The 26,006-nt window shown below is 50.8% G+C and overlaps 1 protein-coding gene across 1 annotated transcript; it reads right to left on the reverse strand.

Annotated features, from left to right (window-relative positions):
• Nucleotides 1-8,520: 8,520 nt before the first annotated feature.
• LBH (LBH regulator of WNT signaling pathway) lies at nt 8,521-19,097 on the reverse strand. Its single transcript, XM_084201728.1, has 3 exons — nt 18,956-19,097; nt 18,096-18,198; nt 8,521-9,703 (listed from the first exon to the last, which is right to left on the reverse strand). Exons 1-3 carry the CDS (start codon nt 18,979-18,981, stop codon nt 9,512-9,514), a joined length of 321 nt encoding a protein of 106 aa, XP_084057854.1. The 5' UTR covers nt 18,982-19,097; the 3' UTR covers nt 8,521-9,511.
• Between the last annotated feature and the right edge of the window lie 6,909 nt (nt 19,098-26,006).

Raw genomic sequence — 26,006 nt, forward strand, 5'->3', positions numbered from 1 at the left:
CAAGGGCTAAATCAAAGGCACAGGGGTCTTGGGCTCTGTGCCAAGGTCTCTGAGTCCCCTGGGCAGGGGCTCGAGTCCTCCAGGGCAGCCAGAGGAATTTCCTGGGTTCCGACACTCTACCCCTCTAGGAAATGTTTCCAAGGGTGCTCTGGAGCCTGCTGTGCTTTGTGAGGGGCAGGGGAAGCTGCTGTTCCCTCTAGCATCCTGCTGGTCCCTGTGTTTTCTTTCCTGGTGGGACTGAGTGGTTGTGAGAGCCCAGCAGAGGAGGTTGAAAGACCAGCATCCCCCTGAGACTCTTGTCCAGCCAACCTGCCCAGGTGAGCCACCACGTACCTGGACTGATGTGTGGGGACAGAAAAACACCCAAGAGAAATACTGAAGTCCTCAACATTTTAATATGAAAACTGGAGTGGAGATAACAACTTTTCCTGACTCACTGAGGTGATTCCTGGGGAGCAGATTGTGCTTGTCTGCCATTCGTTGCAGTGAATCTCTGACACACACAGAAAGATGGGGTACTGTGCAAGATCCATGCACACCCAGAGGTTTTTGCTGTGGGAGCAAGGGAGCAAACAGGATCAGGCCCTACAGCTGGGCTGCAGACAAAAGGCAGGGAGTCTATTTAACCTCCTCAGTCTGTTCTCCTCAGCTCAGGTGGGAGGAACCTCACTTAGAGCTTGTGAACTAGCTGCTTGTGGTTTGTTCCTGGCACCTCTCCTTCTACCTCCATGGTCTTCATGGCAGTCCTGCCTGTGTGCTCCTCACTCTTCCCATTCCCAACTGGGGTTTTTTCACCAGTTGTGTCACCTCATGTGACTGATGTCCTGCTGGTTCAGGGTTATTTTTTAAGAAATGTGAATTTTCCAGCAAATTCAGTCCACTGGGCTCACACAGAATGGCTGGCCATGGATGCATTAATCTTTTTGCACTACAGAAGTGGGGGCATTGACATGTGAAGGGGCAAACCCAACAAGGTGAAAGTACAAAATAAACTGAGGGTGAGGTTCAGCTCATCTGGATTCAGCTGCTTGAAAGCTGGGCATGCAAAAACATTGAATGGTTTTGGGTTTGGGTTTGGACGGGACCTTAAAGATCATCTATTTCCAGCCCCCTGCCATGGACAAGGATGTCTTCCACCAAAGCAGATTGCTCAGGGCCCCATCCAGCCTGGCCTTGAGCACTTCCAGGAATGGGTAATCCACAGCTTCTCTGGGCAGCCTGTGCCAGTGCCTCACCAGCCTCACAGTAAAGAATTCCTCCTAAATCTAATCTAAGCCTACTCTCTCTTTGAGTTTGAAGCCATTCCCCCTGTCCTGTCACTACAGGCCCTTCTAAATAGTTCCTCTCCATTTTTCTTGTAGTAGGCTCCCTTCAGGTACTGGAAGGCTGCAATTAGGTTACCCCAAAGCCTTCTCTTTTCCAGGCTGAACAGTCCCAGTTCTCTCAGCCTTTCCTCTTAGGAGAGCTGCTCCACCCCTCTAATCAACTCTATGGTTATCTCCATCCTCTTGCTGGCCTGAGGACATTCTTTCCAGATAGGCTGTAAAAATGATTCACCTTCTGGAGATGTTTACTTCCTTCCATGGGCTACAGCAGGAGACCTAACTACTAGCTCAGACTAAACACCCAGATTTTAATTACGATGGAGGCAGCTTAGCATGACTAGCCCAGTGCCAGGGTGGGAGGTGGCATCACAGCCACCCGAAGCTTTTGGGGTTCTTTCTGCCAGGCTCTGGAGCTTTTGCTGGCTCTCTAGGTAAAACTCAGCCAAATAAACCATTTCTTCTTACAGCAGTGGCTCTGGAAATTTCTTCTGATCAGGTTTCCTCAAAAGTGACTGCTGCTGCATCACACCAGGAGCCTTCCCTGTGGACAAATATCTAAGGCTTGTTGGAAGAGACAGGTATGGAAAGTCACTGATGAAAAGTCCCTATAAAGAACAAAATGATCAAGTTAAATATGATACTTCTTGCCTTCTGTGGCCAATCCCATTTTACAGAGGTCAGCACTAGTTACAGAGGTTTAGTTGCCCAGATCAAGTAAGGCAGAGATAGGAAGTCCTGGAGAAATCGCTTGGGCTGCTACTGAGGAAAAGCAGAAAGGATTCTGTATGGAAAGGAGCACATGGACAGGGTGCAGTCTGTGAAACATGCTGCAGCAAACAGGCAGCTGAGAAAGGCCCTGGAAGGGGCCAGGACAGCTCAGGAGTCCTTCTGGGAGCACCAGTGAGGTGCACAGTAGCGGGCAGCACGATTTTCCCCTGCCCCATCTGAATGCCCACAGGCTCTTCCCTCTGCCACACAGAGGCACCCACAGCAGAGCCAGCCAGGAATCCACATCCGAGTGCTGCAGATTTGGGCAAATCCCATTTCAGGTCAGCTGAGAGCCCCATGGATAGAGACAGGTCATGAGACTGCCCACTACAAAATCCCTTTGTCCTTGAGTGCAGGGGATAATGGCCCCAGCAGGATCTGCTGAGCCTGGCAGGGGCACTGAAGAGTCCCTGCAAAGTTCCCCTGGTCCTACTGCCAGAGCAAGTTCATGCAGGAGACCCTGCTCTAACGCTGCCTCTGCCCTGTCCTCTTGTGAAGGTATCCCAGATGCCAGCAGCTGGATTCAGAACCCACCGGATCCGTGCCAGAACGGGCCAGTTACTCAGGAGGCTGAGCAGAGGGGGAAGCAAGCTGTGGGCACTGGAGCTGGGGAGGGCAGGGCACTGAGAGGCACATCCCACTGCACACACACACAGACACACAGACACAGACACACAGACACACACAGGGACACACACGTAGCCTCCTTGGCACACTGGAAAGGCTTTTCCCACCCAAGGGAAGGTGGAAAGCAGCTCCAGCCAGTTCCCCTCCACGCAGGGGGACCCAGCACTGTTGTCACCCGGCCACAACCCGGGTTTTAAGCAGGGAAGTGTGGCTGCAGCTCCGGTGGCAGCAGGGGTCAGTCCTCACCCCGCAGGCAGCATCCAGGGCAGGCTTGGCAGTGCTGGCAGCACCTGCAGTGGAAAAGAGTGGTCAAACACTGCTCAGGAAGGCTCGTGCTTGACAAATATTTGTTGAGCTGATTGTAACCTGCCTGGCTCCTACCTCTGAATGCAGAGAACCTGTGGGGAAGAGCTCAAACCCTGCAGTACAGCCACCCTCTTTCCCTGCCCTGGCACAGCTGGAGAAAGCCACAAACCTGAGCCACCTCCTCACCCTGAGCTGTTCTCAGCATGGAGAGCAGCAGCAGCAGGCTGCTGCATGGCAGTGACCACGCTGGGATTGTATTCCCGTGTTTCCCCTTGTGCTGATCCTCACCCTTGCAGTTCCAGAGCCGAAGGCAGTGGCCAGTGCGACCCTGGAGGAGGTGGGAGCTGCCTGGCTGCAGCTGGACTCTGAGGCTCTGCCTGCTGCCCCATCCCTGCAGCTTGCAGGAGAGATGCAGGATGTGCATGAGGCTCCCAGCATCTGTGGCAGGGCACTGTGCACACAGCAGGTGGCCACGAGCACCCCTGGGCCAGGGGATGTTTGGGACACGGGCAGGACACACTCTGGGACACAGAGGGCGGGAAGTACCTGGGCTCCTGGCCTGGCTGAGGGCAGAATAAAGGAGGAAGCGCTGAAAATGAAAGCAGAGCTGCAGTGACATTTTCATGCTTGGCTTCTGACATCCTCTCCCTCTCGTACACTTGACTTCCTTGCTTATTTTTATCAGATGAAGCTGATGGTCGCTGCTACAGTAACCCTGTGTGGTTACAGCTCTGGCAGCGACAGAGTGCTCAGTGCATGCTTCCTTTGCGGCTTCTGCACTCTTCCCACCCCTCGGGGCTCTCAGAGCAGCGCGTTTGACTTTGCTATGCCTCAGCTGCCTGTTGTGGTGGGCGGAGGTTCACCCCTGCAGGCTCTGTTCCCTTGTCCGGGGCCACTGCTATCTTCCATCTCTTCTTGTCCTGTCTTTGCTCTCTTCGGTGGGAAAGGTACAGGTCACTGACCCCAGGCAACGTAGATAAAGCACAAGTCAACTTTCAGAGTGGTAACTTGGAGGGGGAGAAAAGGCTCTTCATTGACAGGAAAAGGTCTGATTTGAAACAACAACAAAAAAAAGTACTTCTCTTGCTTTGACCCCAATCCTTCCCCTTTTAGCCATTATAGGGAAGGTGAGACCAGGGAACAAAGGGATCTCTTCCCCAGCTGGTTTGTCTCCAGTCCTGGCACCCAAACTGCCCCAGCCTGCTGCCCCAGGCTTTTGGCTCATGCTGGGGCCATCAGCACAGCATGACACAGTCGAGCCCCACACGTCTTTTCCTCCAGGTGAACTTCCACTGAGCAGAAGTTGGGAGCTGCAGAAGTCAGTGGGTGCCCCAGGGTTTGTCCTGGCCACATTTCCAGTCCTTCAGGCATGAAACTGTGGAGCCACAAGGAGCTTTGGCAGAGCCCCTCCCCACTATCACACCTAACAACCCCACCCACAGTGCTCTCCCTTGCTTTGCCGCAGCTCCTGCTCTCTCCATCCCTGCTCATCCTCACATAAACGCACACAATGCTCCCAGCAGTCAAGGCATTTCCTGGGTGAGGCAGGTTTCTCTGCACTCACTTCCTCACTGAGTGATGGGCATGAAGCCTCCTCCCTCACACTCCTGAAACCAGCACTCATAAACCTTCATTTGTGTAAGGATGGGTTTGTGCTTAGCTCAGCAGAGCTGCTCTCCAGCCAGGCTTGCACAGCCCTTTCTGCAGGTGGATGATCGCTGGGGCTGTAAAAAGGGACACATTTTTAACCCAAGCGGCTCAAAGCCAATGGCACTGTGCTACTGACACTGCTGGCCTCCAGGAGAGCCTGGGATGGGCCACCATGCCTCAAGGGATGTCCCACATTCTGCCCTCCGGCTGCAGGGACATTGACACAGACACTGCTGAGCGTGGGGACACCAGGCAGGTGCACAACTAAACTCTGCTGCGCTCCTCTCACATCCAGACACAGATTTGTGCTGGCCAAACATCAGCAGAAAGGCATCACTTGGACCATGAAACACCCAGAGCTTTTCTCCTCAAGTAAGGATTTAAGGATAGCGGTTCCTCTTGTTTATATAGAGATGTGTGATGCTCAGGATTGCTTTTTGAGAGCTCAGAGCATGTGCTCAGGCTGTTGCTCCTCACATCCCCTGGTTTGTTCCAGGTGAGCAGACTTGGAGGATTTTGTTTTAGTTTTGACTGTGCTTCAAGGCATCTTAAAGCAGATCAGCATCACAAGGATGAAAGCTCCACGTCCTCATAGGCTGGGAACTTCCTGCTGGGATTTAAATTGGAAGGAGACAGCTCACCTGAAAGAAAATTCAGCTTCTCCTGTTGCTTGCAACGATAAAGAGACTGGTTATACCAGAGCACAACTTCAGCCTGCTCCAAGGGGACCTGTATCTCAGGAGTGGCTGCTCCCCACATGCCGTGCTGGTGAATTATCTTTGCACTCCCACAGAGCACGAATTTTTCCTGTTTGCACCCAAATGTAGGCAAAGTCAGATGCCAGCAGTTCACGTGCAGAGGTCTGACTGTGGGCTTGATGAAGGTGAACAGAAGTGGGTGCACACTGAACACTACAAATTTAATATTTGGGAGAGTGAACACAGGCTGAACTAAGCAGGACAGCAGAGCACAGCTTGCTGTGTCATCAGTTTCCACTACAGGGCAAAGCTTGAGGAGGACAAATGCCTCAGGCATAAATGTGACCCAGGAGAAACATTGTTCTGTGTGCAAAGAAAGGTCCTTATGCCACCCATCATTCTTCCTTGGGATGACTAAGGCTCACCCATTCAGCAGCAAGCCCATTTTCCTTTGATGATCCAAGTTCCAGTTTGGCCTCGATAGCTGGAGCAGAGGAGCAGGAAAGAGCCTCCTTCCCACCAGCACTGCTCCAGACTGGTACAAGGCAGACCCCCTGGCTGAGCAAGCCCCACTCAGGTGCCAACCCTTCTGCTCTTACCCCAAAACAGGATGATACATCAGGATTCATTCTTCATTCTGATGTGAGCCTGAAAAACCTGCTGGTGTGTAGCACGTGGAAGCAGCAGACAAGTTCAATATGTTTGCAGTTTCCCTAACCAGTGCTGGATTTTAAACAAAAACGTTCCAGGTCAAGAACAAGCGTCTTTGCTGATTTCAGACCAGCACATCTGGTCATCTTGGAAATCCTGCAGCAGCTGCTACAAGGCAAGCAACTCTGTGCCTGAGGAAAAGAAGACATCAAAGCACCTCTGCTAGAGGTTGACTGAAGAAAAGGAGAGGTCAGCTTTAATACTGCATTTGTTCCCATGGCATAAAATATCCATGAGGGTTGAGCATGGTACAATTCATCTTTGAACTGTGGGGCTCACGTTGAGCATGCCCTCAGTTCAAGCATTAAATGGAAGGGTCATTAGTTCGTGTATTTAAACTAGGCTCATGTAAACATAACACTCCAGCCTCAGCTGGGCTTGTTTGCCTAGGTTAGATTAGAGTGTTAGCTGCCAATCACAGGAACTTCTATCCATGCACCTTAAAGATACAGGTATTCCAGGGTATTTGCTTCTTATCACCGGGTTTTAGTGGAAAATTTAATCCCATTAAGTACACAGCTTGGATTACTGAATCCTGGCATGGCCAGACTTCTACACCCAGAATAGTGCCTTGGTACCAGAGCAGCCCAGACTCAGAAATGCCATTTTCCCCAGCAGCACTGGCCACTGGTGAGTGCCAAGACAACTGCTCAGGAAGAGCTGACCTGCAGACCCAAAATGGCCAACACAGACACCCCTGGCACAGCTCAGCTGAGACCCTACGAGCACACAGCAAGGCAAGGCTTGTCTTCATGAGTGCTGCTCAGGGCAGGGAAGAGCATGCACAGGGAACATGACTAACAGCAGCTGTGAATAGTTTCCACTCTCCATTACTTCATGTTCTGCAAGGTTAGGTAAGGGGGTAGATGTAGATGACAGATATAAATACAGATTTTTTTTTTTTTTTCAGGAATAAATAAACCAGAGCAGCAGTTTGCTGCAGCCTTTCACACAGCAATGAGCAACCACAGGATGATGGAAGGCAAAGTTATGCCCCTCAAAGTTGACTTAGGTTTCCAGTGCCATAGGGCATGATCCAAGGCCAGCCACCAGCATGAAACCAGCATCTCCAGGCTCAGCTGACAGCCATGATCTGGAAGGCTGACCATCCCAACCCACTTTCGCAGTATAAACAAAGCCAGTACGTTTGGAAAGCATTTTCAAACTTTATTTACAACTGTCACAGTGACAAAAATGTAGTTTGAAAAAAATGCTAGCTTCTCCCTGAGGCTCAAAAAAGAATTACAGAAATATAGAATGTATATCATACAACAGGAGTTTTACTGGAGTGCTTTGTTCTTCAGATACGTTCAACAACAAATAGAAATATACACAATACTTCCAAAAAAAGGATGCAGACAGAAATATGCAAGTCTTTAGGGCAGACAGCAGGTCTGAAGTCCAAGAATTGCCATCTCACTGCTGCCCACATGGTAATATCTTTGATATAGAGCTTTGACTTGGTGGTACAGATGGTAGAGACCAATAGAGAGTAACACTTAGAAATAAGACAACTGGCTGGTATGCAGGTGTACAAGCTCACTCCAGTAAGACAGCAAGACTAGAACAAGTGTTACAGACACAACAGCTGAATCCATTGCTAGAGAAAATGGTATCACCACATCATGGCTGTTCAGTGATCAACCATCCAAGGTGGGCAGGGAGAGTGTCTGACTGGGTCTGCATGGCTGGACCAGGGGCCAGCTGCAGTGTAGGAACACTGAATTTCTCCTGCTTTGTGCTAACTCATCTCCAAACTCCCATCTGTCCAAAAATAGTTACACAGCTGATAAATTATTGCCATTATGTTGAAACACAAGCAAGACAAGACTAAAACAATCCTGCCAATACGTTAAAAGCAGTTCCCAAACCCCACCAGCGTTTAACTACTCATGAGGTATTAAAAATACAAATACACACATGTCCAAATAGATTTTAAAAATGGAACCAGTTATAAGCAAAGGGGGGTGGCATTGGGATTATTATGGAAGTTTGGTTAAGGCCTTGACATTTCTTTTTCTCTTCCATGACCCCAGATTTGGTTTAGGTGGTAATTGCTCTCATCCTATCCCAAGACTGACTGGCTCCCAAGCTGGTCCCCAAAGCTGCAAGACCGTTCCTTTCCAGGAAAGCAGCAGGTTACCTTGTCTGACAGCAGACTGGCCTTCTCCTTGAAGCAGGATATGGTGAAGGGAGGACAAACCCAGACTTCACAAGCCAGTCTGCACTTCATTAAAACAACCATGAACGTTTCACCCTCGCTAAGAAGCAGGAATGCATCTTGTCTCAGGACACCCAGGCTAATCCTCACCCAGCAGACCCCGTCCTGCAAATCCCACTGGTGATCCACACTAGATCTGGTGTTTCGTCTTTGGATGACCCCCAGGTCTGGCAGCCCCCCCCCAACACTCCCCACCAGCCTGTCCTGCACTGAGGAGGCCCTGCAGTGCAAAGCTGGAGGAGAACCCCCCACCCCAGCCCTCTCAAGCCCATTGACCAGCAAGTTAAGAGACACAAACCCCTACAACTTCAAGGACACCAAGGCAAGGAGGAATAAACCTCCACCCTTAGGCTTGGGACACTGTACAAGACGAGACCACCCCCAGCAGCCTCAGCAAATAGGAGAGAAAAATCTGAGGTGTTCAAACCTACATGAGCTCTTGCTGCAGACAGAAGCACCTTTTTACATCCGATGCACACCACCTCATGCTCACCACCTGCAAGATAAGCTAGGGCGTTGCAGGAGAGATGACAAGCAGCAGCCTAATGCTATCCTGCAAATACAGCTGCTCAGCATTGAAGAGTCTAAAGGCAAACAGGGGGAGAAAGTAACTTTGGGGAAAGTGGCTGGAAAACAGGCTCAACAGCGAGAGCAAGAAACCAGACTACTCCTATGGACGCCCACCTTACCCTAGGAGGTGCCGAACCAGGGAGAGCTACAGGCCCCTTGTCACTAGATCATTAAGCCATGCTTCGCTATGGACACCCTTCCACCCCCCAGCACACAAAATGGAAGCTGTAAGAAAGGCAAATCTGAGATATTTTGGCTCTGTTCTCATGCTTTTAGCCAGAGGCAGCTCCCAGCCAAACGCTGCCACCTCCAACTTTCCTCCCCCTTCCCGAGCTCCCCCCTCGGCAGTCCTCGTGTGGTCACACCCTCTGCCATGTGCTTGGAATTTCACTGCTGCCTCCGTCTCGGAAAAATACAGATAATGATCTGAGAACAGCAAACATTTCTCTGCGTTACTTCCTTCCTTCCTCAGGAGGTCTGGTGACACCGAGGGCTTCAGTTCTCAATACAGAGAATACAAAAAAACTAAGATCTCGCAGGTGCAAAATTGAACTGGTCTTATTAAAAAGACTTTCAAAGAAAGTGTGGCTCTTCCTTCAGAAGGGTGCAGTCCCTTGCCTTCCCTCAGATGCCATTTATTGCTCCTTGTTGTCCTTCTTTGCGTCTTCACAGTTTTCTTCCTCCTCCTCCTCCTGCACGAGGAACTCTTCGGGCGGCCATCTCAGCTCGCCGCTCTCCACGTCGCCCTCCGTGGGCTCCACCACGATGGAGGGCAGGCGGTCCTTCAGCTTACAGTAGCGCTCAAAGTCCGAGGGGTCGGGGAAGATCTGAAAGAGCCAAGGAACACATGCTGTCAGAGGGGCTGCGCTCACACAGGCTCAGCCAAAAGCCCAGCTCGAGACATTCAGGTCTCCAGGGCAGACTAGTCTGGACACAGAGTCAACCACTGAGCCATGGGAATACTCTCGAAGTTGTCAATAACCTTTCCCAGTCTCCAAGTAATGGAAATGAGCCCTGCCCAAGAGGCTCCCGAAGCACGCGCTTGCTTGGATAGCGCTCGGCAAACAGGCACCTGCCCTTTTGGATATTTATCCAAATGCCTCACCCCCCCCTCCCCTGCTTTTGCATTAATGCTCTTCAGTTTGCACACTGAGCTCTCTCCATCAGAGAATCTGAGATCTCATTTCCTGCTGCTGGTCAGGCTGCACATCACAACAGGCTTGTTCTCCAGGCTCTGCTGCTGGGAGGCAGGAGGCTCATGGCAACCCAGGGCTGGCACAGCCCAGACCCCTGCAGCAAGGGCCTGTGTCTGGTATCAGTCCAGGGCCACAGTGCCAGCCTAAAATAGCTCAGCTGCATTTTAGAGATAATTCTGGCAGTATTCTGCACACTACAGCTACCACACACCAGCAGTCAAACACAGCAGGATGCTCACTTTATGGAAGGGCTGGGAACTAGACTCTATTTCTTCAGGAAAGGGGCACCTGTGGCATAGCCAGCAGTTATGCACTGTATTCTCATGCAGTGAATACAAGGACTCCTGGATCTCCAGCCCCTCAAGGTGCACCTTACCCATTCCCTCCCACCCACTGCTTGCCACATGGATGCACAAGCTTGTGCAGTGCAGCAGCACCACAGCCCATACTCACTGGTAGTGCCAGTGATGCACACTTTGATCCTACTAGGAACTGAGGCAAAGTCTGAGTAAAGGAAAAAAAAACCTGCTGGTGCAGTGCTGGCAGCAGCTTTGCATGACTGGATTGCAATATGAACAGAAAAGGTTGTGTTACTTGTCGGTAACTTGCTGGGGGAACACCTTCAAACCCCAGCTCATCCAGAAGGGAACTGGATGGATGATAAAAAGGTTATCACTGCTGGGTGATAAAACCTACTTGCTACATCAGACCCTCATGGTTAGTAGCCAGAAGATTAAACAACCACCAGCTGCTATTTCAAACAATTTTATCAGAGCGTCCATTTCACATTAGAGTTGCATTTAAACACCCCAAGGAAGAAAATGACAAAGTGCATTTTTCCCTTGAGGTTGTAGGCCAGGTGAGAAGTCATGTGGCTGTACTTTTCTTTGATCATCATCTGCATTCAAGGGAGTTGCAAGAGCATCCTTGCAGGGAGCAGCACTGCCAGCCTTGGCCTCAGTCTGAGAGCAAGATCTCATCTGCTTTGATCTCTGTGGTTCCAGTTACAAAAGCAGGCTCCCCATCCAGGAGCCCTGAGCATTAACCATGAAGCCTCATTCTCCTGGTGCCAATCATGTGGGTGCTCACCACCTTGGGAAGCCCAGGCCACAAGTGAAAAAACATCCTAGCAGCTCCTTCTTCAGCCTAGCAACTATTAGCTACAGCATCACCTCCTTGGCAATACTCAGTCTTCCACTGTTCAGCCTCATTTTTCCTTCATACCCAAAGCTTTGTGGCAGTCAGATTGGAAAAGCCATCAGGCTGCTGCCTAACACAAATTCAGGCAAGGGAACAAAGGAAATGCACAAATCAGGGGCTGTTTGCACGTGATCATCTGCTCCTGGGGACAGTGGTGCAAGACTCCAGCTCCCACCATCCAGGTTTTTCAGGTGCACAAGAGCAGCTGAGGTCCCTTGAATGCAGGCACATCAACCTGGGCATTGCAGTGTGAGCTTCTTGCTATTAGTCACTCTCAGCACCAGTGAGACAGCAACTGTTTCTTGGAACTTTGTGGCTTCTGCTTAGCCAAACAAAATCAGTTTCAGGCACACAGTGCATTACTGAAAGTACAGTCAGTGGCTCTTAAGCATCAAGTTACCCAAACCCAGGATAGGGAAAAAAAAATGCTCTTGACATTACATGGTTTAGAAGGTTGCAGTGGAAAAAAAAGTGTGGTTCAAGAGGTTACATAAGCTGATAATGTCATGAAAATAGCCTCCTATGGAAGAAAAATAGCAGTATAATAATTAAACTAACCTTTGGCTGCTATTATTTTAAGCACATTAGGTCAAATTGGAGCAATTTCTTTGAAAATAGCCTGCCAGATTTTTTTTCCAGAAACTAAGTAGTAGTCATTTCCTTACAAACAAATATCCGCAAAATGTGGTGTGCAGCTTTTTTAATAAAAAAAGAAAAAAAAAACAAACAAAAAAACCCTAGCACAATCTTATCTCAAACAGCTGCAGGACAGGCCAAACCCAAGAAGGTCAGGATTTTTTCCACTAAGTCATGCTTTTTAATCGTTGAGGCAGCATGAAGGGAGATGTTGCAACTGCACTTTGAAGGGGCGTGGACAGTCAATGGAAAAAATACAGAAAGGCAGATTTCCTCCAGCCTGATGGGCAGGGTGACAGCAGGCCAAGCACTGGGGCCCAAGGAAAAAGGGTTTGAGACTAACTGCACATCTGGGGAAGCCAAGTGAGAAGGTTAACCCAACCAGCCTCCCTCCTCTTCTTCATGGAAAAAAAGCCAAGCAAGCACCAGCTCTCTCTGTCCTGCTCCAGTAGGGCCATGCTACATTTGTTGGTTCCATAGGCCTTATCTGGTCCCACTCCAGATTCAGACAATGGGCAGAAAGAAACCTCCCTAATTTACAGCAGCTCAGCTCTGACCTGGGAGCTCTGCACTCTCTGGCACAGCAGCCAGGACAGCAAGCCTGGACTCCAAGCCCTTCTGCTCCCGTTATCCTGCCCAGGGGTGTGGAGGAAGGCTCTGCACCTCCCAGCCCACAAAGAGGGCAAGAGCCACGGGTTAGCTTCTCCCTCTCATCCATGACAGGGAGCCACCTTGCACACAGCTGAGGCAGACTCCTTCCCCTGGCAGACCTGGTCACTCGATGGGGACAAGTGACAAGCAACTGGTTGTGACAACTGCCTAAAAGCAAACTTACAGCAATTCAAAGACATCTTCCACCCCTTCACTTGCATGATACAGCACAAGGGGCTGCAAGTGCTTCCATACAGAGCCTCCCCTGTAGCTGAGCCCTAAAGTGTGACCGTGGAGAGACACATCCAACACCTCTAGATCCACAGAGGACATGACGTGTATGCTGCTTCTTACACCACTCAACACAGCTTCTTGCTAACAGCAAGACTGGTTTTTACAGGCCCCTCTGGATTTACATCTGGGAACTGCTCTCCTCATGAACTTATCCAGATCACACACAAATCAACCAAACTCTTGCCTTGCAGCTGGAAAGGGCAGGGAAAAGCAGAACTTGAAACAAAAGGCTGAAATGATTTTAGGATGATCATGTTTGCCTCTGTTTCAGATGATCTAGCTCTACTATCCTTGGATGAAGTCTTGGCAACAAGAACGGAAAGTTTTCATTGCCCTGGGGAGGCTCATACCCTCTCTCAGCATTCACAGGGATGGAGAAACACCAAAAGCAGGAGAGATGTCAGGCAATTTAGAAGATTAGCTCAGCACTACCATAATCCAAGTGACACTTGTAAATTCCAAACAACTTCCACATGTGTGCTCCATACCAACACCCATAGTTAAAATGCCTGTCTCCCCTCCCATGGGGCTGAAAACTATTTAAATTGTATTACAGACTAAAGCAATGACATCTTTCCAAATTAAGTTACTGGTTTGGGGAAAAGCTTTGCTTGACTGTGGTAGCTCTATACAAGACTGCAGTGTCCACACTGGAAGTAATCCCACTTCATGTACTGGATGCACCCCTGATGGACACATCACTCATCCTCCTTGGACTGTAGGGCTGAATTTTGGGCCTCTTCAGCAATATCAATATTCCAAATCCCAAACCAGCACTGAAGTTCTGAAAATAAAACATTAGTGCCACTGAGAAGCACGGCAAGCTCATGTCAGGAAGTGCTTCAGTCATCTCTCCGTGTCCTTTCTGGAGGACTTCTCCAGCCACAATGCATACATTTATTCACACAGTAGTCATGACTCAAAAACGAGCTCCAAGTATGCACACGGCAGCTGTGACTCAGGTTGATGAGCCACAACAACTCCCCAGGCACAGAAATACTGCCCTGTCTCAGGGCATGATGTCAGGGAAACTTCCTACATCTAACCATTTTCCCTCAGTGTAACAAGGCATCAGAGTAGGGAGGAAAAAACATGTTTGAGGTGCTGCTGCTGTGTGGATTTCAGTGGAACACTTGTGCACAGCATAGCTGCCAACATGATTGCTTTTGTGTCTGTTTATCCCATCTCCTGCTTCTGTCCTCACTGAGGTCCCAGACCCTGGAATACACATTGACTCTGCCTATCAATCCTGCCTAGTAGCCATGCTGGCTATCACCACCTTTTTGCAGCCTGGTCTTGAAACCTTCCATGGCAGCAAGCAGCACCTCTGAAGGACTTTCCCTGCACAAATCAAAGCTGCAGAGACATGAAGCACCTGACAAGAAAACAATTACAGGGGAAGTTCAACTTCCATTAAGCCAACAGCCAGTAACATACTGGTGGTCCAGTTTAACCAGAGGGATCCAGCACACACAGCTGAAGGCCCTCAACTCCCTGGCAAAGCCAGTCCTTTCCCAGGGCTGGTGAAGAGGTATTGCACTCACCAGAAATGACTTCCCCAACACCAAGCTTTTTGGCACAGCCACTGGATAGAGCCTTAAGCCTATTTACCCAGATTCAGGCACTCTGACGTGATTGCCAGCGAGCTGTGGCTGTGATTAACCTACACAGATCCCAGCATGATGCGATCATGACTTAAAGAGCTCAAGCTCCCCATGACAACCAAACCTCAGCCGAGGGCACGAGGCAAGCTCAGCCTCTGCAGACCACTCTCCTACATGGGAGCCTGAAGGACCAGCGAGTCCCCTGCCAGCCAGCCTGCAGCAGAGCAGCACACTCAACTCGGGACGCTGCCTCTGCTCAGAACGCACACTTTGGGCATTAAGGTGCTTTCAGTTGTGCTCAGATGCTGCTCCAGTTCCAAGAAGCAAGGCAGGATTGCAGTCAAGGCACTGTTTTGACAACAGCTCCGCGAAATGATTAATTCAGCCTCGGTTTCAGCGGCATTGTTCGTGCTGCTGGGAGACAGCACAGAGGACAAGCTGGCAGAGTGCTGATGAGGCTCTTCAAAGTACGGGTATTTCTGGGGCTGGGAAACAGCAAACAGTGCATTAGCTCTGGCTGGCAGCAGAAACAGCCTGGCTCGCTGGACACTGCCAGGCAGGAAGTGCATGAAGCCCTCCATAGCCACATCTGTTTGTAGCAGGGGCAACTTGAGCCATCAGCTGCATTTCAATGAGTTTTTTGTTTAGTAAGTCCCATGGGAATTATGGGACATCTATTAAAGATCCAGAAATAGCTTCTCACTGCAGGCACAAGACCCAGCATGACATCATCTCTTCAGTCACATCTTCTGTTTTGTCTATGCTGCCCTGTTCTGAGACTCATGCCCCAAATTCACCACTCACTTCTGCTCAGGCCCTTGGAATCTGAACCATCCTCAGGGGGATCAGAAAGCAGCTTGCTGTTACAAATACAGTAATAAAAGCTGTCTTACAGAGGATGATTTTGAAGTTAGCAAGCTAGCTTACAAGAATTTTGCATATTAACTGGAAAAAAGGCAATCCTATGATAAGAAAGCACGTTTGCCTTAAGCCTATGGAAGCAGCTGCAGTCTGAGTTTTCACACTATTGAGCAGTGATGACCAGCCCAGCAAAGGGCACAGTGCTTTGCCAGGGAGGAGAGTGCAGACCTTTAGCTGATGTCTAGGACAGACAGACACCCCAGTGGGTGGAAGATGCAGAAGAAAAAAGTCAACAACCCAAGCACCCTTCATAACCACTGAGACAGAGAGGAGCCAAGAAGGTCAGTGAACTCCACAAGACAGTGGAATCAGATTGCTAAAGTTTATAATCAGGGTATGAGCTTGCTTCCTCAGTTTACTTCCAAGTAAAAGAAAAAAATACTTTGGAACAATTCTCTTGGTAGGACAAGTCTGCCTGCAGCAGGCACTGATGTGCTCTAGAATTCCAGCAGTGCTGCTGGGCAGTACCACCTCCTCTGGTCCAGACAGTTTCATGCCTGCCCCTGGTGGCAGAAGCAGCTCCCAGTCTCAGAAGCAGCATCCTACTGACCAACTCTGAGGCAGTCCCTGCTCTACACAGCTTGAAGGGGGAAATTTTGAACCCCAGTTTGAGGTCATCTCTGTAGTAAAATAAATTCAAGTTCTACTGAAGGAACAGGACAAAATTTTGAAGCTAAAAGCTTGATTCTGGCTCCACTTTTAATTTTTTGCCTCTCATAGCCAGGCAAGGGCTGTTACACTGTGAGTGCCTGACTCTGCAGATGAGTGGAGGAAGATGCTGCAGCTTAGAACAACAAGCCTCATCAGCGTAGGAGCAGTCATGCTCCATTAGCCCTGTCTGGTTTTAAGTTATTGCACTAGAGCTCTCAGACAAGCATACAATTTTCCATGTACCAAACTCTCTCCATCAGCAAGATGAGGCACAAAGTGAACAGAAAGTTCATGGTGCTATTTGCATCAGATTTGCCCTTGCTGGTCTCAGTTGACTTTTCAACCCTTTAAGGATGCTTTCAACTCACCTTGACTTACACTGTGACATTCTCAGCCTAGCAGCCAGAGAAGGAAGGCTGGATCCTGCTCTCCAATCCTCTTTACACTAACCTGATTTAGAGGTAGACCTCATACACAGCCCACACACTACTAGTGCCATAAGGGTCTTCCATTTCAACTCCTCTACTCTTGCTGCCATCACCATTGCATCAAGGTGAAGTTCCTTGCAGGCATTTGAAAAAAAAATTATCTACAACTAGACCACTAAAGAATAGACTGAGGATGCAGAAGCCCTGCACAGATATGAGTCGTCAGCTTTTATGACTCACATCTTCAGGTGATCCACGCAAAACCAAACAGTCCTGTTCCCCAGTTGGCCAAAGCAGACTTTAGCAAGGTCATTAGCACTTGGGGAAGAGCCTCACTGAAATGATCATTAGAACAAGCAGGGCACCTAGATTCTGCCTCTCCCTGGGAATTTGGATGGGTAGAGGCATTTGACCTGACTGGGTTAAGCCTCTTCATAAGGTGACCCATAAAGGCAGCCCATGCAGGTTACTTTGATTGCTTCAGATTTAACAACTGGCATTGCCCTGTGCACTCTGTAAGGGAGGAAAGAGAGGCTGTACACTCCCCACTAGCTCAAGTACTGAAACATAGCACAGCTCTAAAGCAAACAATTTGCATTATGCAGGATCCTGACTAAAAGAAGGAATGCATCCCCTTTTCCTCCACATTGCTATGGCTTATGCTGGAGGCCTCTGTGGTGGCCCAAAGTTCAGTCGATTTCATGCTCCAGTGCACTGCTGCTGCCTTGTAGCTCCCTTTTCAGACAAGCATTCGGCACCTCATCTGAATGCACACTTGGAGCAAATGCCTCCGTGCAGATTGTGTAACATCTGCAAAGGACAAAGCCTGCATCTGGATGTGCTGGTAAATAGTCACCCGACACACAGAGCACAGAGCAGATGCAAGTCGTCTGCCAGCATTCAGCATCTGTGTCAGAGCTCATCAGCGAGCCTCCTGGAAGTGAAGACAACCATGGAGCTGGGAAGCTAAGGTGCCTAACTTGTGCTTTGATTAACTACAGGCTAGGAAATGAAAGGGATATTAAGACTAAATCTAGCTGCAGACCACTTATTCATTGATCTAGAGATTAATAGCTAACTACATTGTTCAGAAGTTTCAGAATGAATGCAACTCGTGCCTCCAGGTACTGATATCTCCAGTGACATTTCATGGCTCATTTAGGCTGCATCTGGCCTCACTGTATCTTACAGAGGACTGTTAACCCTCTCAAATGGGCACGTCAGTCAGGAAAATCAAGAACCAGATCAAAAAAATGTGGATGCAATATAAACAGCATCCTCCTGCTCTCAGCCGATCAGCTGTATGCTGAGTTGCAAAGATCTCATGAGCCCTCTCAGCCCACTGAGTGCCATGAATCCTCCTTTAACCCATCTCCCACCAAGCCCCGGGAATGCTGAATGAGCGGGGGCTCGGTCACTTCAAAACAAGTGAATCCTCTGCCAACCCGCACTGATAGCGAGTGATATTTTAGACAACCATCTCCTGCCAAGCAAACATTCCAGTCTGTTGACTAGTTCTCACTACTGTAAGACCTGCTATTAGGTCAGGCTATGGAAACGTGCGTTAGACCAAGCTTACAGTCTAGCCCAGGCAATTCCACACGGGATTAGTGCCTCAACTGCCAGCAAAACACTTACCTGATACGACAGCCCATCCTTGCGGGGGCTTAGTCCGATCTCATCCATGGCTGGGGTGTTCATCATCACTTCAGTCATTTCAGCGGATCTCAGATAATCAGAGCTAGAGACAAAAGACAGCATTTCAGCGATCTGAGGGGCTCCGGCAGGACTGAGCACGATTCAAGCGGCGAAGCGAGCAGCAGAGGCTGTAGGCAGTCTATTTCTGGTCCCTTCCTTCCTGCCCCCCCTTGGAAGGCAGCGGAAAAAGCTCAGTACCTCGTAAGCTAGAGCTACATCCAATGCCCTCGGAGCACCTCCCCGGCTCTCCCCCCAGGAGCCCAGCTCAAGCACACCCGGGGACGCTCCAGCGGCAGCGCTTCGCTTTTAACTCCGCTTCCTCCGGCTCTGCCCCGCGGGGAGGGGGGGAAGTAAAAAACCACAGTAAATAGAGTGCAAGCGCGGGGGGGGCGGTTGGTTTTTCTTTCAGTTTTTTTTTTTTTTTAATTTTATTTCTCAAGCCGGTGCGCTTTAGATCCCGCTGACTTACTTTACAACCTCGGGGACTCCCACGCCAGCGGAGCGCACGGCGCCAATTCCAGCTCGGCTCTTACAGCATTAATGGCATTTCCAGCGCCAGAAAGTGAAGCGAACTCCCTCCCGCAGCCGTTCACCCGTCCCGCTACCGCCCGCCGGGCAACCGCCGCCACCGGCCGCTGGCCCCGAACCGTTCCCGGGGCCCCTCGCCGTCCCGCCGCCTCGCTTCCTCCCGGGCACGGCGGCGGCCGAAGGGGCTCGGCCTCCAGCGTCCCCCCGGCAGCACCCCGCCACGGCAGAGCCGCCGTCCCCCCGCCCGCCCACCGCGGGAAGCGCCCACTCACCAGGGCAGGGGACACAGCACAGACATGAAGTCCCAGCAGAGGCTGCCCCGGGCAGGGGGTGGCGGAAGGGGCACCCTGGCGCTGCGGGACGATGCGCGGCGCTGCCGGGGACCGAGCGGACTCCCTCACACCTCGGCCGCCGCCTCCGCTCTGAGCCCTGCGCCCGCCGCCGCGCCGCCTTAAATGGCCCCGGGGGGCGTGGCCCGGACCCAGCCCCGCCCACCAGCCTGACGTCAACTTTTTCATGAATGGCCTCGGCGCCGCCTGCGGGGAGGGGGTGGTGGGGAGGGGGAGGGGTGTCCGTCCGTCCGTCCGTCGCCGCCCCCTCCCCATGTCCCACGTCCTCGCCACGGCCGCCCCGTGCCGGGCGTTCCCGGTGCAGAGAGGTGTGTTCCCGCTGTCTCGGCCCGGGCCGAGGCGGGGTGCGGCCCCCCGGCGCTGCTGCCGGCAGCACAGGGACGCACCGGCGGCACCCCGAGCATCGCCGCGGCTGGCGCTGGGTGTCACGGAGCGGAGCGGGTCTCAAAGCCGGCCCCACCGTGACGGTGGTGGCAGGGGGTGGCCGGGACACGGCAGGGACGGCAGGTACCGAGCAGCGGCAGCGGCCGCCCAGCCCCGCTCCTGCCAGCACCTTCCGTGCCCCGCACCGCCGGCGGGAGTAAAAGCTCAGTGAGCAGCTTCAAGGGGCCGAGTTATATTTAGCAGAACAATGTGAATCAATGACGGGAAGGTACAGGAGCAGAGAGAGAGAGAGGCAAATCCATTCGCTGCCCGGGCAGCGTGAGCACCGTGGGCAGCTGTAGGTGAAGCACATTTCCTGCATTCCCCTCCCAACATGAAACTTCTGAGTGCATCTTTGGGCGAAAGGCCTGGACACCCGAAACTCAGCATGACTCCCGACTTTGTGCATCGATCTGCTGGTGCCTGTGCAGCCTGAGGAGCAGGCTGTGCCCCGAGGCACATGCCTGCAGGGCAGGGCTGTCCAAGGCTGCTGAGGGATGCTCAGGGCTTTCGGGGACATTCCCCCCTCTGTTTGCTTTCCCAGGGATGTTGCCATACGCTGACAGGTGAAGTTTAGTGCCGGGACTGTTTGGATTCCACCTGTTGCTCCATGCTGCTGCTCAGACTCTGCCAACACGGTGGATAACCAAGCACACACAAACGCTTCTCTCGTTTCCTTCAAACGCAGAACACTCAGCTGCTGCCGTGCTTCACTCACCTGTCTGTGCATGGGCAAATAAATGCTATTTGGCCCAGTTTTAAAGTGCTAAAAAAGCACAAGTTCAGTGTGTCTGAAGGGAAGCTTTGCCCTCAGTTCCACTCAGCTACCCTCCAGACTGTGTATGAGTGTGTACATCCCTACGTGCATGTGTTTCCTCAGACCGGATAATTTAATCTTCTTAGATTGATATTATATAATGTGAGCGTATGTGGGTGTTTCACATCAGGCTGCAGCAAGCTGCTGCTTTGTGCCACATTAGAATGAATCACAAGGAATCAATTGAGCCCCTGCAAGCGTGTGGAAATTCAGGTGGCTTGGAGTGAGCTCTCTGCAAAGGGCCACCAGTCACCTTCCACAAGGTTAAAGGGAGGGAGGCAGCAGAGGGGACTCGGTGCACACAGTCCCTTTGCCCTCCTTGAGCCTCCTGACAATGAGGTTTGCAGTCAGGGAGAGGAGTAAGAGGACAACCAAGTCTCCAAAGTGCTGGGGAAACAGCTTCCCTCTGTTTTGCTGTCCCGTCCACCCAGACCACCTCTCCCTGCTGCATCCCCTGGGACACACACATTCACAGTGACTGTCTTTGCTGATTTCTCCACTAAGAGAACACAAAGACTTGACTTGTAAAATGCTTTTTTGATGCTGAACAGCCCAGGTCAGTGCCTGGTGGTATGTGCAGAGGCTGGGAGACCGCTTTGGGAGAAGGAGAGAGACAGGGTGCTGCTTCAGTCAAGTCTCTTCAAATTAATTTTCCAGCCTGCCCCAAGTGCTTTCATCTCCCACCATGTCCAGTTAAAATGTGGGACATGAGATGGGGAGATAGCTCAGTTCTCTGGGATGTTTCATCTGAAGCAGCCCTGCCTATGTCCCTCAAACATGTACACACATGCTATGGATTTCCTGGTGGTGTCTGTACAAAATAAAAGCTGATGAAAAACCCACATGCCCCCCAGGCCCTCTCGCCAGGCCCACTGATTTATCTCTCTAAATGCCTTCATATGCTCAGCAGGGCTCAAAGTTCAAGGTTTTTCCCTCCTTGGGAAGCTCCTTCCTTTAAGTATATAATTTTTGATACATCAAAGTTCCTGAAGGAACTGAAGGACAGAACTGTGGCTTGACCTCCCCTCCATCCAGCCTCCATGGCTCCTGCAGCCACCACTGAGAAAAAGCAGCTCAGATCAGCCCTTTGCCTATGTCCTCTGGGCCCTGCCTTGCCATCTTGGCTGGCATGGGAAGATATTCGAGTTTCCACCTGGATAAGCGCCTTTCAGGGGGTGTGAGGCGGATGACACGGAACAAAATCCCTGGATGTGTCCCTGCTGAGTGCGCAGCTTACTTCCCAACGACTGGGTGAGAACATGGGCCCTGGCCCTGGCCAATTCCCATCGGGAAGCCTGGGGATCCCTGCCTTTACTGCTCGCTCTGGCTCCAAGCCACAGTGAGATCTATCGGTGTGATTAACACTAAGTGTGTTAACAGCCCTTTAGAAAGCAAAGGCACACCTCTTGGCCCTACCCTCGGGGGAAGTCTTGCTGAAGGTATCCAGGGATGGAAGATGTGTTATAGGCCAGGGGAGGTGTTCTCCATGCAAGGGAGTTGATCTCCATCAGCTCCTTCTGCTTTTCTTGCCCCAGCCAGGTGTGAAAAGCTGAGGCTGCTGAGATGAGCAGGAGGGGATGTTGTACCTGCGGCTCCCACCTTGCTAAGCACAAGTCTTCCCCTTTGGATAAGCCTCTATATCAATGTTTAGGCTGAAAATGAGGGAGCCCAATTAACCCTTGAGCTGCTGAGCTGCCACCTTGGAAATGGCATGTCCAAGCAATCAGTTTTCGTTACATCCCAGATCCTAAAATGCCAAGTCCTCACTTCTCTCAGAGAGCAAAGCAAGAGGAGTTTCCTGCCGTGCATGACCTCACAACCACAGAGCAGTACATGGGAGTAGAGAATAAAATATGATTAGCTCAAAGTCTTTGATCACAAATGAGAATGAACCCCTGTGCTCATTCTCTGCTCTCTTGATAGGAGCAAGATGCAAGCATTTCAAATTGCTATTTTTTTGTCTTTTATTTTCACCCAGTTCTAGTAAATGGAACTCAGCCCGCTCTGATTTCTCCTTCTTCCCTCATCTCAATGTTCACCAAGTCCCTGTTTCACTGCTGTGTATTTTTGCATTAAACACTGTGGACTCCCCAGTCTCCTGGGGGGCAGGAACAGCACTTGGGTTCTCAGCTGGGATAAAGGACTTTCCAGGGCGTTGAGCTGAGGGGAACCAGATGAGCCCCCGTGCCTTTTTTATTACCTTCAGTTAATTTCATAAATCTCTGCAATATTTTGCTTTTCAGGACAGCACAAAGCAACCAACAAATGGAAGCTCGCACGTTCTGGATCATCAGCGATCCAGCAGGAGCAGAGTGGTGGTGAAGGACAGAGCATCACAATCCTCCTGGAAGACACTCGTGCATCAGCAGAGCCAAGGAGCTCATTTCCCCATATTTTCCCCTAACCTGCTTGGAATGTTAGAGTTGTCATTGCATCTGCCTCCAAGCGAATACGAGACACTGCGTATCTGGATTTAGATCCCACTCGGCACGGGCTGAGTGCACAGCAGCCGGCCCCGCTGGCACCCCAGCCCCTCTGCAGCCATGCACGTGGCCACCTCCCTTTTCCAAGGGGCAACTGAGGCTGCACGTGGCCACCTCCCTTTTCCAAGGGGCAGCTGAGGCTGCACGAGGCGACGTGACCAGCGCAGGGTCACCCTTGGGGTCGCCTCCATTCGGGAGCGGAGCTCGCCGGTTCTTGTCTCCCGGCCAGCGTTGTGAATCCTACGGGGAAAGTTTCCTAGTGAAAAAATAAACTCTTCCCACTTGGAATTTAAAAACAAAACCATGGAAACATTTCTCTCCGTCCTAATGTTTTGCAAAAAAGTTATTTTAACAAATTTAAATTTGGGGCTTGATTTGACCGTCCGGTGCCCTTTGAAATAGTTGAATCCAGGCCATCACCGCAACCATGTTGGAGCCAGGCCTCGAGCTCCAGCTTGCCTGACACCCCACCAGCACCCTGGGCATTTAAGTCCCCCCTCCTCAGCTGAGAGGTGGTCAGACTCCCCCCCAGATCTGGGTTTCTGCACTCACAGTGTGCAGTAGCTTGTTTTGCTTCACCAGGTTTCCTGACCCCCTTGCAAATAGTTTGCATGCCCAAGGATGCTGCAGACAAGCTGAAACAGCTGCCACCTGCAGGCTGCCACCTTGGTGGCACCACCAGAGACTGTCTCATGTGCTTTTGCCAAGCAAAATCTTCCTAAGAAGTAGTGACTGCAGCTCAAACAAACTCTGGGCTGTCCCTGCATGGCCCTACCTGTGCATGACCTGGCACAAACCCTCCCCTCTCCGTGCTCGTGGCACACAATCTATTTATTTCCTTGGAAAAAAATAGGCTCTCACAGTGTCATTCTTTCCAGCCACTTTCCACATAGCATCGCATTTCACAGTGACTTTCAGAGAGTGATTGAGAAGAAAAGGCCACTCAACATTTGGCTGTCCTGCTCTGTGTGCCTCGTGTTGAAGGGGGTTGGAGAGCAGAGAGGAAAAATGGGGTTCATACTCCATGTTGAAAAGCAAAAAGGATGGATACAGCTGGCAGAGCAGAGAGGTTTGATCTTATAGACCCAGATGGGCTGCTAAGGGCCTGGGAATTGGATCTGCTTTTGCGAGGTTGCCTTTGGTTTTATTTTACACTGACCCCCCAGGAAGGAAGGGGCCGTGCTGGAGCTGAGTCTGGAGCCTCTGGTGAGGCTGGCTCAAGGTGGCTCAGCTGGTTTCCATCCAGCTCTGCAGGCCTGATTCAGTGAAAACCTTGGTCTTGTCCAGATAATTAAGTTTATGCTTAAGGACTTTTCTAAATTGGGCCTTTCCTTGGATGGTGACAGCTCCTGTAGGTAACCATGAGGAGAGTGGAAGGGCCAGCAACAGGAGGAAGGGGCAAAGGACATGGCTTCTCTGTCCCAAGAAACCTAAAATATGAAGACCTTGGTTTCTTCTCTTTTCCTCTCCATTGCTAGAGGGGGCACAACTCATTAGCCCCATGTCCAGAGTTTCACCCAATGCCTGGTCCTTGTTTCACCCAGTCCTGCCTGGGACGTGTCCCCACATAGCCTGCAGTCTTCCTGGGCACGTGGCTGCTCTCCCTGACTCTTCCCTGGCCCTCTCTGTTGCCCACTGCTCTCACCAGAGGGGCAGAATTTCAGAGCCATTTTGCAATATGGTAAAATTCCACAAAGCAGGAGAGAATTGGGCTCAAAAGCCAAAACCCCCAAGCTCAAAAGGGGGTTTGATGGTTTGATGTGGACCTCACATGGTGTAGGTGTCTCACCAGCATCCCCTCCAGGTTCCTGCAAAAGGAGGTGTCTTCTCCATCCTCTGATGGCTCCTGCAGGAGAAGCACTCGGATAAAGTGTGGATGAGCAGCAGAGCCCCATGTTCAGGGCAGGAGGACGTGTCCTTGCTGGAGTCTCTGGAGTTGCAGTGGGCACCCTGCACCCTCAAGGAAGCCAGCAGAAGATGTGAGCTCTCAGTGTGGCTCCAGATCATGCCAATACAAAAGGACACATTGAGAACAACGAGTGTCTGGATTAATATTTATATTCTGTCAAGGGAACAGAAATGCCTTTTGGCTGGAATTGGTGTATGGAAGGTCTTTCATTTAAAAAATTGAATCCTTTACTCAATCACTGCATTTCCCCTTCCCATCATCCTAGAGTTTTATTTCTTGACGGGTTTATTTTTTTTTAACAGGGTATGTTTTTTAACAGCGTAGTTTTGGGTTTTTTTTAAACAGAGTTTATTTTTTTAAACACTGGTATTTATTTCCCTTTTTTTAACCTGTTGGTCAGATGAGTATTGCCCTGAGACAAGCTGACCCTAGAGGCAACATCACCCCTTCCCAGTTTCTGGCAGGTCCCTTGCAAGCATCAGGGAGACAGTGGGAACATGAGAAACACAAAGATAAGTCCCCTGCCTAAGAGAGAGAGAGGCAACATGGACATCCAAGCATCAAGAAGACACCAAAACACAGGAGCTAACTAAACTGGGGGAATTTATTCCTTCTGTAGTATCTCATCTATGCTGTAATTAAAGCTGTGACCACTGCTATCACAGCACAGGGCAGCTTTTACACCAATAATACTATTTTTGTACCAAAGGAGGACTAACATTCTTGATGTCAGGCAAACCTGTCTCAATAGAAGTGAGCCAGTGCTCTTGCTCTGGCTGCTGTGAGAGCAGATAAACCACTGTGTCCCCACCACAAAGCAGGAGGGATGAACACAAAGGGAGAGGATGAGCAGGGGATGGCAGCCCCTGGAGTTTGCCCAGCAGAGTCAGCTTTGTTAAAAAGAGTTGAAAGGACCTAGGGCAGAAAATTAGTGATGAAAATCTAGAACTGATTTAGGGGGATAGCTGCTCACCCAGCAGAGCCCCAAGCTCTTCTGCTTGTTGGATGAAAGCCAGACTGAGGAAGAGCAATGGCCACACTGCAGATGAGGAGCATGGGACAGCTTGAACCAGGATGTGCTGGATGGCCTGGCTCCTGGCAGGCACCCAGCTCCTCTGGGTTTTTGGTAGGTCCAGGCTTGGGGAGCAAATCCAGGCACTTGGGAGAGAGGGACTCTGACCACATGGGTCTCAGCAATGCTCCTCTCCACACCCTGTCCTGCACGTGCACAGGTGTGCAAGAGCCAGCATGGTCCCTTGTGGTCATTGGCCTGTCCCATCCCTGTCCTGATCAAAGTTTCTTACTGTTGCCTATTAAATCAAACCATGATGCTCAGCACTG

Source organism: Fringilla coelebs, assembly GCF_963513975.1.
Source record: "Fringilla coelebs genome assembly, chromosome: 3".
Classification (NCBI taxonomy): domain Eukaryota; kingdom Metazoa; phylum Chordata; class Aves; order Passeriformes; family Fringillidae; genus Fringilla; species Fringilla coelebs.

Bases quoted from the DNA above. Each gene is read 5' to 3' on its own strand.
- LBH (XM_084201728.1), bottom strand. From the start codon at position 18,981: ATGTCTGTGCTGTGTCCCCTGCCCTG. The intron at 18,199-18,955 runs GTGAGTGGGCGC...TTTTGTCTCTAG, and splicing joins GTGCTGTGTCCCCTGCCCTG to CTCTGATTATCTGAGATCCG. The intron at 9,704-18,095 runs GTAAGTGTTTTG...TGGCTCTTTCAG, and splicing joins AGGATGGGCTGTCGTATCAG to ATCTTCCCCGACCCCTCGGA.